Genomic DNA, 15,204 nt, shown 5'->3' on the forward strand with positions numbered 1-15,204 from the left:
TATATATATATGGCTAACCGGCACCTGTTTCCAGATTCACCTATCACGTAGCGTAACATAGATGAAACCGCATGTATAACCAAGGGGACTAGCCGGGTAACCAGTCTCTTCACCAAAAGGTGAAGAAAAGGAGGCACTCCTGAGGCCATCAGAATGTGCAACTGGTTTCCCGTGTCATCAAGTCATCTGGTAACAACTGAACAAGCGATACCCACAGTGCACACGAGGGGTGGCTTAGTGGCCGCGAATTCATAAGACACCCAAGGCATGGCGATGCTGACGATTATTCAGCCTGGTTTGTACAAATTCAAATTCATTAGTGGCCGCGAATTCATAAGACACCCAAGGCATGGCGATGCTGACGATTATTCAGCCTGGTTTGTACAAAATTCAAATTCATCTGTAGCACTGCTGTGGGATTAGAAGGCCGGTAGGCTGTCTGCAGAAATATACAGGAAACAGATTAGAGTTCAGAAATGCGGCTCAAGTTGAGACGACGCATACAAAAGAAATCTGCTGGCCTCCCATGAGCACAGACCAAAAAAACTCATAATATCCTAAGCTTTATAATAGAGGTAAAAAAAACCACAAGTTCTAAGTTATTTATAAATGGAACGGCTGCACTTTGCCAATCCGTCTCGCGTACAGTGTGAAGAAAGAACAGTTCAAATCGGCTAGGTGTAAGTGAGGATAACCAGGTATGGTAAACACGACGAAGAGGTCCATGATTACAAAAGAAGCTAGCATGAGCGATTTTGGCAACATGAACATATGTGCGTGCAACGCTGCAATTTAACAGCAGCCAGCGACACCTAGTTCAGTACATCGTACAAAAAACAGCACAGACAGGTGTCCAAGGCCAGAGTATAGTACTAGGGGTTGGGTATAGGTCGTCGGTCAGTCTGTTTTCCTTTAGAACAATAATTAATCACTCGACTGTAGCACCCTTTCGGTGCCCAGCTGCCATGCCACCCAAAGGGAGCACGAGGGCTGGGATACTGCCAGGTTACCCAAGCGTAGACAGGGAAAGTCGAGAGGCAGAAGTTGGGTTCGAACCACGGACCTTCTGGTCAGTAAATTCGCGCTCTAACCATTTGAGCCATCTAGCCTCCTTTCCTTTAGAATCCACAGTGACCACCGAGACAGTCGGGACCTTCAAGGTCTTGCACAAGTCACTTAACGACAAGAGACTCCACTTCTGATGAAACAGATCAGGTTGAAAGTCGCTTCGTTTGGGAGTATGTGGAACGTCGACCATTTTCAGGAAGAGAATACGCAAGTACCGAAGAAATAGAAATTCGGCGACCAAAGTTATCTCGGAAGCGCCGCGTTGGTGGTGTAGGATTTAGCGGTCTTTCCCAAGAACATACTCTACGCACCATCATGTCAATCGAATCAACACCGAGCCATAGGATAACCGGTTGAGAAAGAACGGCGCCCATCTGGCTTGTCAAAGAAGCGCAACAGAGTCGTTCCCCATATTAGTCTGTCCCTGCAGTAATCTCATGAGCCCACCACAAAAGTACAACATACTAGCTTCTATATCTCAAGGGCGAAGTGTATCCGGTTCGGAGCCACCGCGTTAACAAATCGATCGTATCACCCTCTATAGGAAGAGCACATTGAAGTCCGTGAAATATAGCAGGCTCGCAGGGGAGCTTAGTCTAACGATTCTGACGAACAGCACGTACCCAAATACCGATGGACTTACTGCGCTGACACAGACCACCTAAGAAGGCATCCACTCAGACCGAGATCTGTGTTATCCAGCTTCGGTAACGCTCAGACAGCTTTGGCAAACGAATCCACAAAGTCGGAAACGCCTTCAGATGATGCCTAGATGCTCGGCCACGGCCAGTCGGTTAGACAGAGAATAGAGTACGTTAAACAGTGCAGATGCCAATTTGTAGCAATCTCCTCATTTAACTCCAAGTAACCTCATCTTCTACAGCAGACCGTAAGAATAATTGCTAGCCCAAGCCTAGGCAGGGAGACGTACGGTGACTAGTCAGCTAATTTTTGCGATCCCATTTCTCCACGTTACTTCACCCTAAACCCCTATTTATTCCACACTTTACTCCCTAAATCATTGTGCTCACATTCACACCTTGACTAACACAACAGCAAGGCGTCAGTGATCCGGAGACAAGGCACTGACACTATCTATACTCGCTTGGTGGTCTGGGGTTGCTGGCGGAGAGTACAACACCTAAGTAAAACACCATAATGGACCAGCGAATTTTCCTTAGACGGCTTGGAATGAGCGAGCTTAACCATAGCGTCAGTTGTGTAGCTCCAGTTTCAGATCAGCAGCAACCGGCAGCCTAACCGTCTGCTCAAACGAGGGCTGGGATACTTTCAAGTTGCCCAAGCCTAGACAGGAGCAGTCGAGATGCATAGGTTGGGCCCGAACCACAGATTATCCGGTCAGTATATCTGCGCTTTAAACACCGAGCCATCTCAAGCTCAAGCAATGACTCTGTTATCGGAGCGACGCTTCCTGAAATCTCATTGAAAACCTGACATTATTCTGTGTTGTGGACTTGCGCTCGGCGCAGCGCCATCGGATGGCGAGCACTCCGCGATTCAATTGCGCCCATCACCGGAATAAAACTCTACTCAACTGAATGGAGGAAACCCATCAGCACTCTGCGATGTAACGACGTATAATATATACACCGCATATATATACTATGCATGATGTGTGTGTAACCTGAGAAAATATAGTGGGCGTGCTAATGATGTACTTTGGCCAAGTTGCGGCCGCCGAAAACAATACTGTCCCCAGTAAAGCGTCATCCGAACGTCCACGTATTACCAGGTCTGATAAGAAGCTGAGACTATGGGTCGGGCAGAACGCCTAGGGTCCACAAGAATCTAGTCCAGGTACTCTCGTCAAACAAAGCGCCATAAGTCCCAATGTCAACAAAATCATAGCAGCCCTTTCTTCGAAACACTATTACGGTTCGATCCCTTGACTCCACATGCAGCGCGAGCGTGGGAGCACGATCCCTTGACTCCACATGCAGCGCGAGCAGTGGGAGCACCAACTGACCCAGTTTTTGAACATTCATGGTCAACCAGTAGACAGCCGTGGTCAAATGGCCTGATCACACATACATCCAGAAACGGTCGCACAGACATACGACCCGGTCCTTCACACACCCAGACCCACACCTCAATAAAACGACAAGGCTGCTACTGTGTGCGACACATAGGTCCAACCTAAGTTGATCTGGCAGTCAACTAAGGCAGAAAAACTGAGGACGCCATGGTTTTCTTAATAAGACAGTAGAATTGCTGGGCTTAGTCATGCGTCGCATGACACTTCTGCATTACGCAACCCACGAGAAATCCTCACGCAGTAGCACGCACTGCGCGTGACACCAGATTATGATTCGGTGTTTTGCATTTCATCGCCCCCCTCCTCCAGTTAACTGGTATGGCATTAGCGATTCGTGCTGTACACCCGTGCACAGACCCGAAACACGAGAGAAATCTCCCCGCGACACCAGGATCCTGCCAGGAGAAACCGAGACAGGCCAATCACGAGCTGTGCACTACCGTGAGACACCCGAAAATATAATTTACAGAAGACTATGGTTGTTCGCAGTATAGATCCACCGTACTGTCCCAGTCTGGCTCCCACATATAGTATCGACAAATTTGTAATTCCCAACTCGACTCTGCATAACACGTGCCCATCCGATGTAGGGCACTTCGAACCTCTCTTTCAATGACTCTCAATGAAAGCGCGCCCATGTGACGAACTGAAAAAATATGCTGGATTACTTTTCTTTCTGTTCCAATAATCGTTTTTCAGCTTCCTCACGTTTCCGCGCCTCTTCTATTTTTCTGTCGATTTCCTTCATTCTCGTGCGTCGTGTTCGCCTTTCAGCATCACTATCGTAGCTCGAACCCGTGGAACTTCTGGAAACAATCGTTACAAAGAAACGAATGAGGTGTACCGTCTGCGGCGATCATGACGCCGTGAATCCCGGTGGGATTTATCTGTACCTCTGGATCGTTTCCTGTCCCGACCATATTCATCACCCTTATCTTTGTAACGATCTTTTTCTTTGCCCCGGTCTCTCGAGCGGCTTCGATGCCTTTTGTGCCGTGATTTGTAGGGACTGGAACTTGAACGACTCCGCGATCGTCCCATTGGGTTGTGTGCGCAGTTGGCGCCTGACCCACTGTGCAGGCCGACGGGATGGAAAAATGTGAGGCTGTCATTGGTCAAGGACGCTCACTGACTGGTGGCCTTGAACAGATATCGACGTGGCTCCCGGATGAACTGTTAGCGGTTCACGGATTCACGGATTGATACACAGGATCGAGGCTTTTGCCCAAGTTTCCCGGGTCGGTTTTGTTCTTGTCGGTCAGTGGCTGTCGTTCACCTGAAAGGCACAAGTGAAAAAAGGGTGTAGCACTGCTCTTTATGTTCTCAGCGCGGGGCAGTATGCTTGACAGCGCGAGGATTCGCATAAATAAATATCTAAGAGTGCTTTAAATTGGGTTCGAGAAGGAGCGTGTACAACCGTCGGAGGAAAGTCATTCCACGCAGCTACTACCCGAAATGAAAAAAAGTTTTGTCTAATGTCATGAAATGACTGGATTTGGAGATTCAGCTTGCAAACTGTCTTTTTCATCGGGCTTCCACATACTGCCACCAATGTGCTGCTCCGACGGGGGGCACATCTGCAGCTAACCTATTAAATCGCCTAATGATTGAAACACGTGTTCGACCTTATTGTCCAAATTGCCAAAATGTGTTGTGTTCTAGACGTTGTGCAGTTTCAGCTAGACTAAATGATGAAGTTGAACAGACGGTCGGGCCCTGAAATCTAGGGTGGAAGTGGCAAACAATAGGCTTGCGGCACGAGAAGGCCTCTCAGACATCTGAGGTTGAATTGAGTTGATTATTGAAGGTGTGGTGTTTTGTACCTTTATTTTGCTTTCATTATAACACTACGTATTTCGTCAATCGCATAATCATTTTTTGTTTGAATACGAAAAAATGCAAAAACGCGCACGTGTAAAAAAATTCGCCCAATACAAACGTGGTCACATGCTTGGACACTTCTGATTTCTCTCGCGCTTGCAGTGGTCATTCGCGGTTCTCATATGCTAACTCTGACACCAAAATAGCTCAGACCGTCTTCGGAATATATTATGTGTGGGAACTGTTCAGAAGAAGATCCCTGGGCCACCATAATTTGATTGTTGTTTATTCACTGACCTGGGCCAACAATGGACTATTTTAAAGAGAACGATGATTAGTGAGCCTGTTCCATCTGAACTATTTATTATTGTATATCCAATCTAGGGCTATCATTTTTATTTCTTTGTCACACACCGCTGGGTAGCCAGACCACTACAAATGAAAATTCACTCAAAGCACCAGCTACCAAAATGTAGGATCAAGGATATGCAAAGTGTTCTTCAGTCAGTGAATTTGGCGCCGCCAATCCCTTCTGTGGAATCCAGTCCGACAAATTAGGTGGGTCTCTCGACATTCACGAGTCCCACCATTCTTCTTTACATTATGAGGATTCATTGATAAAGGGTGTGGTCGAATAGGACTGAAAAGCCACTACTCTCCTGTCATCCTCTCTTGAGGACGAACACTCGTGAATCTCCAGTAGATATACGCAGGTGGTTTGACACAAGCTGCAAAATCCGGAATTTTAATTGGATTATAATGGGAAATCTTACCGAGATTCTGAAGAGCAGTGAAGGCTTTGCGCTACAGCGGAAAGATTTAAGAGAGCCAAAATACTTAGCTTTGGTATCTAGTTGTGTCTTATTCTCTGGTCCAGCGCTTCCCACATAAAGTACAGGAGTAAGCACACGCTCCTTTGCGAGATAAAGGTACAGTTTTGTTGTACAGAGCAAGATGTCAAATCAATGCCTACCGCTATTCATTGTCGAAAGACACCGATGTATCCCCACTCATTTCATGAAAAACATGCATTATGCAGGCGTTCGCTAAAAGGTCTAAAAGGGACCAACCATTAATTAGCATCTATGTATATTCGAAAGAATTTCCAGCTGTGGTCTGATGCTTGAAAAAAGCCTAGTGTTTTCGGTAGTTCCATCGTCGAAACCGATATTCTTCGCGCCACTTGCTCATTCGAATTCACTCTCATTCCAATGATGACGGAGTTGGCTTTCATTCCTAGTTAGCGCTTTTTTAACAGGAAGTTCCTTCGGCGGCACATTGTTAAAATTAATATCCACCGGAATTTGCATTGCGCCAAGAGAATTATCTACTCAAGTGCAGAATTCAAATGCTCAGCAAGAAGCCATTTTCATGCGATAAGCAAATGTTCTTTTACTTCTGTCTTTAACGTTCACTGGCCACTCAGCTACATCAGCCAAGTGCAGCCTTTTTAGTTATAAAGTTTGTCATCGGAGTTTTCGAATTCCAAGGAACTGCTTTCAGTTCAAGCAGAGGTTTCCACAGGGAAAAGGACGGAACTCCTGGATTTTTTTCTGAATTTACCGTCAAAGTGCCATTAACCTGGCACTAAAAACAAATATTCAATCGTAGCGCGCAGTTTATCGAAATCCACCGGGTAGAAGCGGATACATTGTGGACCGTCATAAAATTAACTCACAAGGGGTTTTGAAATATTTCCTTTCGGAAAGGTACTTGCCAAACGAATCGCTCGTTAACTGGATACTTGACTGCTCTTTTGTCAAGGATTTTGGGTTGAAAAGGTCAAGCCAGTGCACATAATTTTCTTGATTTCTGGCATCCATCGTAAACCGCAATTTTTGCTCGGATGCTCCAGGTTGGATTGGAATACAGGATATTTTAGGTCTGTTATTCGAGTTTGCTGCCGCAAGTGCTTCTCATTGACCTAAAAATAAATGTGGATGTTTCAACAAATCACTAGGTGTATCTTTCCTGGGCCTAATTTAAACACAATAGAGGACACCAGACGCTAGGCCGTTACCTAAAAATGTCATAAATATACTCCCTGTCCGTACAAATTGGTATATTACGCAAAGATTCACAGTCTCTAAATGTGATAAATCCCACATCCGTGATATTCTTCCCGCTGCTTGCGATTTGTAATGAGTTTTGAAATCATTTTTGTACCGCACGCGACACTGCTTGTTAGCTCCAGCGTTGCGGATTTTCTGCAAAAGATAAACGAGCAAATTGGTAGCTCTGCTAATTTTCCAGCGCAGAAACAAAACATGGTGGAGGCAGGATGGTAAAAAACCAATCCATTCTATTATTCCCGGTTTTTTGAGGCTACATGGCACTTATAATAGTTTTCGTCCTACGACTCCTTAGAAAGAATATCGGACTTGATGATAGCAGTTCGAGAAATTCAAAAGTGCTTGATCTCAAAAAGAATAAAATCTGCAGGCAATGTGAAAAAACGTAAAATATAGGTCTTCCACAGTTGTGAGGCAATGGTATTGTGCTGGAGATGCAGAAATAAAACACAAGCAACCTCTTTGTAAATTGTGGCCGATTTAGGAAATTTCTTTCCCAAAACCCCGTACAATGGACCCAGGTATCGGTGACTGAAAGTTTTGAAGGCACACAAACATGTACTTAAACTGAAAACACAGGACCAGGAAAAATATTTCCCCTTTGTTAAGGATAATCGCGATTTCGAATGTGAGTATAAACATTCCAGTCACACCGCGTCATTAACAGCCGTCATTTCACTCCGTGACTTGCCTCTACCAGCGTCTGTGTGCTGTTTGCTTGTTCGAATTGACTGAGCTGTCTTTTCTGCCCTTCGTTCCCCCGACCAAAAACAATGGTAGCTGGATTATTTACTAATGCACCAACCGCACTTATGACTGCTTGGATGGTTTCCACCTTGCAGATCTGGTAGCATGCACGAGGGAGGAAACCTCGTGTGGTGGACGGATACGCCCTGCAGGGAGGGTCTCCCTGTTACGTTGTGCCATGTTGCGTTCGCATGCCCGCCAATCCTCCAGTAGCACGCGTGCATCGCCCATCTCCGATGGTCCCGAGTCTGGCCTTTAAATTCAGGAAATCAAAAAAAGTGCTGCGGACTTCTGTTTGTTGCTGCTGGAATTAGGCTCGCCTCGGTTGAGTTATGTATCTGGCAATGCCATAAGCCACAAATGAAAAAAAACTGGCCTGTCATCTGGAAAAAAAACAAAATTAAAAGTTCACTTGGGATAGCCGGAAGATACTCTGCAATGCCCACGGCCTACATCGGCGGGCGTAGCTGTATCTGCCTTCGTCAGAACAGAGGCTACACCGCAACAAAGCCCATTTCGTCATCCAAACAGAGAATACATCTCCTCGCCACTCCCAGTGGTAGACGCGAAAGCCTTCATCTCTATGCACCACCTACAGATTAGAGCTGATTGCAGTGCTTCGGGTACTGGTGACTATTTCTCGTGCACACACTTTTCTCCTGGTATTACTCAACTCATGTAATAAACACCCGATTAACCAGTTATTTTAGAAGTCCATTCCCGCCAGCCCTGCGCGCTCATCGGCTTTACTGGATATTTTGTAATATAACATCGTATGTTAGCAACCTCAGCCCCTGGTCGCTAGCCTACCAAGTACAAATATATCTATTTTCTACTCCATGTAATCACTTGTTATCACCTTAGTTGCAGCAGATGTCATGTTTTTCTTTCTGTGCATATTAATGCATGTTATCTCATTTTACATCCGCCCAAACTCACTATGTTTTGCGAATCTCCTTCCATCCCCTCACCTTCCCAAGCTATGAACTTCAGAAGTGCTCGTTTTGGACGACCTGGTTAGCTGATATCCACTCCACCCGACTTATGATCTACAACTCTGGGATCACCAAGCGGACCGAGAAAACCCACAATCCCATATCGGTTTAGTTCCAGCTTGTTTCCTCGACCAGGCTGAAATGAATACCGCTGCTCAATGAACTACCGCCCCAGCCGAATCATCTCAAATGTGACGTCCGTCACGTGGCTGTCCAAAAACTGAAGCATGTCAGGCCAATGATGACACGGCACTGCCATACTCAGTTTGANCTGTGTCCCCATCCAACCTAACCCCTTCACCTGACTTCCCAACAACAGTTCAACCAGTGAGTCTGCTTGTTCTCAGATTTCACCATATTTTTGAGACTAAACTTGCCATGTTGTCCCAATTTGACTTATCCCATTTCCACCTCCATCTTTGCTCGGTGTGACTCCGGCCATTTACCAAACCACCCGAGGTCACTCATGGCCAGCAATGGTTTTCCAGTTTTGGTTCATGTCATCCGACTGAGTCTTTGAAATAGTCGAAACTCATGCCCATTGTTCTCTACAAGTTGCTAAAGAAACCGATTATTATTATTATTTAAACGATACTTCACACTCTTTGTGACATTGTCCCCTTTTCACGCAATCCCCACTACCCGCAAATCTCCCAGTCATGCACCAGCCTTACTGCAGACGCATGATCATGCAAGAAGATATGCCACCCACAAGTTGGGAGAGGCAGAAAAGATGTAGGCAGACAAGATGTTAATCCCCACAGCAGCTCCTTCCAGTATACACTGTTATAATGAGTATACATATGCATATACACATATACATAATGAGTATACACATATACATAGCCGCCACCAGGAAGCGCACAATAAAATATGGTGGTACTTGATCATTTATGTGGACATTTAGTCTGCGCTGTCTGCAAATTTAGCAATATTCTAGCTTATGTGTCGCTGACCTTGAGGTTTTGGTTTCGCGCCGGCGGACCCACTAGTGACCCCACTAAAACAACAAGACCAGTGGGTCTCTACAGTTTCACTGTACACCCTAATTTTGGGATCCCTGCTGCCATTCATCTGTATTGGTAATCCCTACACTACATCATCCCCACTTCCGCATTTCGTGGCCCTAGATACAAGCCTAGCATTTAATAGCTTCCATGCCTCATCAACGGTTTTAGATTTCGCTTCAAACTGGCAGGCCAGATCACGGCAATCTTGCTGCTTCACCAGAACCATTGTTCCGAGTCCCTCATTTTCAACGATTTACAGTTTTCTTGTCGTGTCTCTGGAGGGATGCCCCAGCTTTGCTACCCTCGTTTTGTTTTTGCCCGTAACACTCAAATTCTAAAATCATTGTCGGATAATGCCCACTCCCTATGACACCTTTCATTTTCCACGTGACCCTCTATACCCACAAATCCTGCCAGTCATGCTTTCATTCTGAATATAACATTATGTCACCCAGCAGTTGGGACTAAACATCACTATTATAAATAGTAAACTAGCGCCATAATGAAGATAGTTAACTTGAAATAAAACTGAAAAAACGCTGCTGGCTATGAGCGACCTGCAAACAGCCAGGGTCACATAAAGTAAAAATTGAGATGGTGGTGAAATAATATGAAGTGAAGACAAATAGAAAGTTTCTTCTCCGAAACATAGTTGACATTCATAATCAATTGACTCACCGGTGCCACTGTTGTAGGGAAGTCAGGTGTAAAGGATAATTTTGACGGGAAGATAGTGCTACTGCCTGGGATGTACGAGCACTGTAAATGAAATCCTTGAACTCGCGGAAATGACAAACTGAAATTGCAGTATAAAACCGGGCTTGTTAGATGCCAAAAAGGTTGAGCAGTTTAGAACAAATTCGTCTCAGAAGCGATTGAGGTCTTGTTGAACCTACCGATCCAAGTAGGTTCGAGGCCAAGGAAAAATAGTTGTGGGAGTACCATTGCCGGGTGCACACGTATTGTTGGTTGTATCCCAGTGTTAATCGAAGCGTAAATACACAGCTAGAGGCACGCACTCCCCATTTGGATGTGATAGGTTTGCTGAAAACGCTTGACAGAGCACGTGTAGGTTAATACAATCTTTATTATTCTGCGAATATTTTGAAATTGGAAGATTACTTACACCATAAACAGAGAAATTATCCTGGAAATTACAAAGATTTATCCTGTACCCTGGGAGCAAATGCGTATGTGCTGAATGGAGATATCAGGATGCACAGGCGCTCCAAAGCTATTTAATGCAGCGAATGGTATAGTAAACTTGGTGGCGCCAACTTTAATTGTGGCAGCAACTGTGTTACACCAAGGCCTAAAATGCGGTGACCTATCCGCATGAACTAGCCACACGCAAAGCGTCTCTGATCCTAAAGGCTTATTCTATAAAACTGACAAAGTTCCCGGCACCACTGACGGACAGCGGTCACATGCATTCGGTTATTGGATAACCACGATGGAGTAGTCATCAGCTAGCGAGTAGAAAAATTTTGATTTACGCCCACAGTGGGAAACTGGCCGCGGCAGTGTTCAGAGAATTTTATGCAACATGTTTGCTAGTATTTCAATGTTTGTGATGAAGCCACGTGGTGGCATATCAAGCTCATTTAATTCATAATCTATGCTGTGCTAGATTTTATCTCCAGTTGCCCCCACAAGAGCGGATATTATCAATATTTTGAAGGAAGCAGCAGCTATCCTAGGGACTTTTTTGAACGCATCAGCAATTGCATGAGCTTTGTTTGAACTGCGGCCACTACAGAACATAACCCCATATCTAAAGCAGTCTAAAAATCTTTATTTTTTAGGTCCGCTCAAGAATTCCTCTCCGTTTGCTAAAACGTAATGTCATGAAGAAGCGTTCGGCCACGGTCAGTCGGCCGTGAGCCTTGAGCTTCAAAACTTAGACTGACCAACCAAATTTAGTTTATGTGGAAGTATCTTAAAGGTTTTGGGGAGATAAAGTTTTTACACCAGCAACATCCGCCAAATCCACATTATTGCGCCCGAAATGCACCAACCTCTGTGTTCTTACTTTTATTGTGAACATTTAGGCTTATGTTTTAGATATAAATAGTGCATTCTTCTTTCTGCTCCAAATGCCAATACTGAATGTGCAAGTTTCACACCGGTCATGCTTATTTTGGCTATTGTAATAGTAAGCTAATGCTGCTGGAATATTATACCCTCCGCAAATGAAATTACGGACGTGTTGCCTAAGGCTTTCCTACTTTTGTGTTCAACAGCGTGCTAATGCCTCATATGACAAGGTGGCCTAGTGGTAAGAGCGCGAATTGAATGAACGTAACATCGGTGGTTCGAAGCACGCCTCTGCCTCTCGACTTCCCCTGCTTAGGTTTGGTCAACTTGGCAGTACCCAAGCCCTTGTGTTTCTTTTTGGTGGCATGGTAGTTTGCGCCGAAAGGATAGGACAGCTGCATGAGATAACGCATATCTGCGTTCTCCCATAGCCCCAATTGGCCTTGGTGTTCATTCGACAACCACGTGAATCCTATTTGTGTCTACCTGAGGCAATGTAACTCGTTACGTGGAGTGAAATGTTGGCTGATGTAACCTTTGTTCACCTGATAGAAACTGGGCGTTTGATGCTTTGTCTAGCTTTTTAAACTCTCTTAACTGCCATCTTGCATTCGCTTGTTTAACGAAGCGAAAGGAAAAAATTTCCAGCACGTGTCATCATCCTGCTTGTGACGAACATTATTTATGCAGTTTTTCGGAAAATCAGGCACAGTGTATATTTTACCGTTATTTTGCTATCCCGTGTTGCTCTGCAGGGAAAGGAATTAGTTGTTCGAACCTGAATATTGCGTCGGCTTTCTGTGAGTATTTTGGAGCCCTGCAACAGGTTCTGCAAAAAATGACATTAAAAATTTTTGCAGTGGCCAAGGACGTTAATGATGCTTTTGCACTCAAACAGAGCAAGGTGAGCAATATTGAGGAACGATTTTCTTTTGCATGCAGCATCACGTAAATAGCAGCTGGGTTTGCGAAAATTCGGGTCAGAATTGGAAACAGTTTTTGCCGGCAGGCCTATATCTCGCTCAAAGTATCACCTGGTATATCTAGAAGCGACACACTTGCCATCTTTGATACCCATTTTGTCTTAAACGTTAAATCCTTTGGCCTTAATAAGCTAATATTTCGATAGCAAAACCACGCTAAAAGCAAACAATACGGCTAATTTGTCATGATTTCTAGTCCGTTTAAACTCATCCAAGTGTTCGAGGAAGATAACTTGCTTTCACCTATGAATGCGTTGTTTCGCCCAAGATTTCCAGGTTTGAATCATTCTGTATAATCTAGGAATATAATCGGTTATTCCACTTTGACTCCGTCATATCCAAGCAAAACCGTTTCATGTGTTCACAGTGAACAAACGTTTCTGTACCAGCACGTGAGACCGCCCACAAATTCTGGGTGCATTTGATGCATTGATTTACCTCAAATGCATGTTTATCGTAAACGAAGAGCTCTTCCCATGCGCGGGATAGATGCAAAAGTTGACTGAGAACGATTATGATAACTGCTTTTTCTCAGTTGTTGGTGGCACAAATTTAGGAACGATCATTTTAATGCATTTAAAAGAACAGCACAACAGATGTCAATCGCGCCGCCTAAAAGGTGGTTAGTTGGGGCTGCTGCAGAAGGCACGGTTTATTATAAACCGGGTCTTTCCCAGCAAGGTGAATATCTCTACGGCGCGACAGTAAAGGGCAGGTGGCGCCCAGGGGGTACGGGAGACGCCACGACAGATAGGAAAGTGGACCTTGGAGCAGTGTAAATAGTACCACTGGGGACATAAAGTGCGGGAGAAGCATAAAAGCAGGCCAACCTTTGCAGCAGTTGGCGTCAAAATGACGTATTATCTCGGGCGAAATTAGGATGAAAAAGCACACTCTGATCGGCTGGGAATGAGAAATCGTTTACCCAAGAGAGTGGTAATGCTAAAGTCAGATAATCTTGCTGTCCATTAGTGACTTCGTCGAATTTATTAAGGGAGCAAATATTTATATTGCACAGAACCAGATAGTCATCGCGGTAAAAACAGACAAAATGATGATCAGAACTCGCTGACAGATCATTTTCATAACCAGCACCTGTTAATTTGGCAAAAATGTACAGAAATAAGTGTGTGCTTTGTGTGAAAGTAGCACACTTGTTCCGAAAATATCAGGGACGTGGTGAGCTGAAGCCACGCCATTGGTCTGAGCATAGTAGCCGCTGAAATGCCATCGCCACATCGTGAGTTTTTCGATAGCTCCCAGATTTTGCCGCCTAAAGTAGCCCTAAAGCGGCTGCTGAGGTGTAGAAGCCGTTTTTATCCAATGAAGGGACAACATTGTGTTAGACCTGGAGGGCCATGTTAATCATTTAGTTGTAAATAGTGGAGAATGAAGATAAGCGTTCGGGAAGAAGGGGTGGGACCACCTGTAATTGGGAGTCACGTGAAATAGCTGGAAATGTGTCGCTTTTCTCATAGCCATGTGGTTATAATAATAACAGGTTTATTTCTCAACTTGTAAGGAGCATTCACAATGATCATAACCACCTGAACGCGGCTGGAAAATACAGTAAGGAGAGTAACGTACAGACAACGAGATAAGCCTATTGCGGAAAAATTTACCATGGTTTTGGGGAACATGGAACTGGTTAATGAGTACGAGTTACGAATGGACGAGAAACAACGCTGTAATTTCAGTGCACTTGGCTTTGCAGGAAGTTCATGAGAATTTGGGATTACCTAGAAGGCACCTGAATGAGAAGGGTGCATTATGTAGAACACCGTACCTGGGCATGGAATCTTTTTAAGATGGTGGCACAGCAGAAGACCAAAACGGTGAAATAGCACCGATTGAGAAACTGTATGAGGAAAGTGTGCAGGGAAGTAGGCTGTACGTCGGGAGCTACAGGAAATAACAACGCACACTGTGAAATAGGAATGGGCAGTTGACAGCATCCTGCGCAGAAAAAGTTGTACGGCTATGTAGCGAATTTCGGTTGGTCCGGAAGTTTTAGCAGTTCAAATCACACAGGGACGGAAACCGAAATTTCAAGGTCAGGTGTTGTAGAAACATTTTTTTGGATTATAGCCCACCCATTTGTCGTTAACCATTTTTATACTAGGTAACCACTTTTTCACCTGGGCTCCCTAATTTTCTGCGGTCACAGAATTAAACAGGTCCCCCTTCTTCAGTAGGCTAAATAGGTCTCAGTCCCCAGGGCGTTTAAACTTCTACACTACTATTCCTCAAACTAGCTCGAAGTATTTCATTATGACATCGCTCCTGTCTTCCTCCTCTAAGCGGTTGCCAGACCCCGAATCCCCATCAACCATCTCCACAGTATATCCAAAGAGGCGGCTCGCGGCCAGAAGACCCAGCTCTCAACCCCCACATCCATCGAGGCCGGCAAAAACT

At 44.9% G+C, this 15,204-nt stretch overlaps 3 protein-coding genes across 3 annotated transcripts in view; 1 reads left to right on the forward strand and 2 right to left on the reverse strand.

Annotated features, from left to right (window-relative positions):
* Positions 1-1,202, forward strand: part of T265_10164 (hypothetical protein) — a gene marked incomplete at both ends in the record, with an annotated part of 5,357 nt that extends 4,155 nt beyond the window's left edge. Inside the window, one exon of the mRNA XM_009176455.1 lies at positions 917-1,202. Coding sequence (XP_009174719.1) covers positions 917-1,202 — 286 coding nt within the window. The remainder of the gene's footprint in view (positions 1-916) is intronic.
* Positions 1-4,236, reverse strand: part of T265_10165 (hypothetical protein) — a gene marked incomplete at both ends in the record, with an annotated part of 18,164 nt that extends 13,928 nt beyond the window's left edge. The window contains one exon of the mRNA XM_009176454.1: positions 3,793-4,236. Coding sequence (XP_009174718.1) covers positions 3,793-3,872 — 80 coding nt within the window. The remainder of the gene's footprint in view (positions 1-3,792) is intronic.
* A 3,591-nt stretch (positions 4,237-7,827) lies between these two features.
* T265_10166 (hypothetical protein) overlaps positions 7,828-15,204 on the reverse strand; it is a gene marked incomplete at both ends in the record, with an annotated part of 21,295 nt that continues 13,918 nt past the window's right edge. The window contains 2 exons of the mRNA XM_009176456.1: positions 7,828-8,017; positions 10,448-10,565. Coding sequence (XP_009174720.1) covers positions 7,828-8,017; positions 10,448-10,565 — 308 coding nt within the window. The remainder of the gene's footprint in view (positions 8,018-10,447; positions 10,566-15,204) is intronic.

This window comes from Opisthorchis viverrini (assembly GCF_000715545.1).
Source record: "Opisthorchis viverrini unplaced genomic scaffold opera_v5_347, whole genome shotgun sequence".
Lineage (NCBI taxonomy): Eukaryota > Metazoa > Platyhelminthes > Trematoda > Opisthorchiida > Opisthorchiidae > Opisthorchis > Opisthorchis viverrini.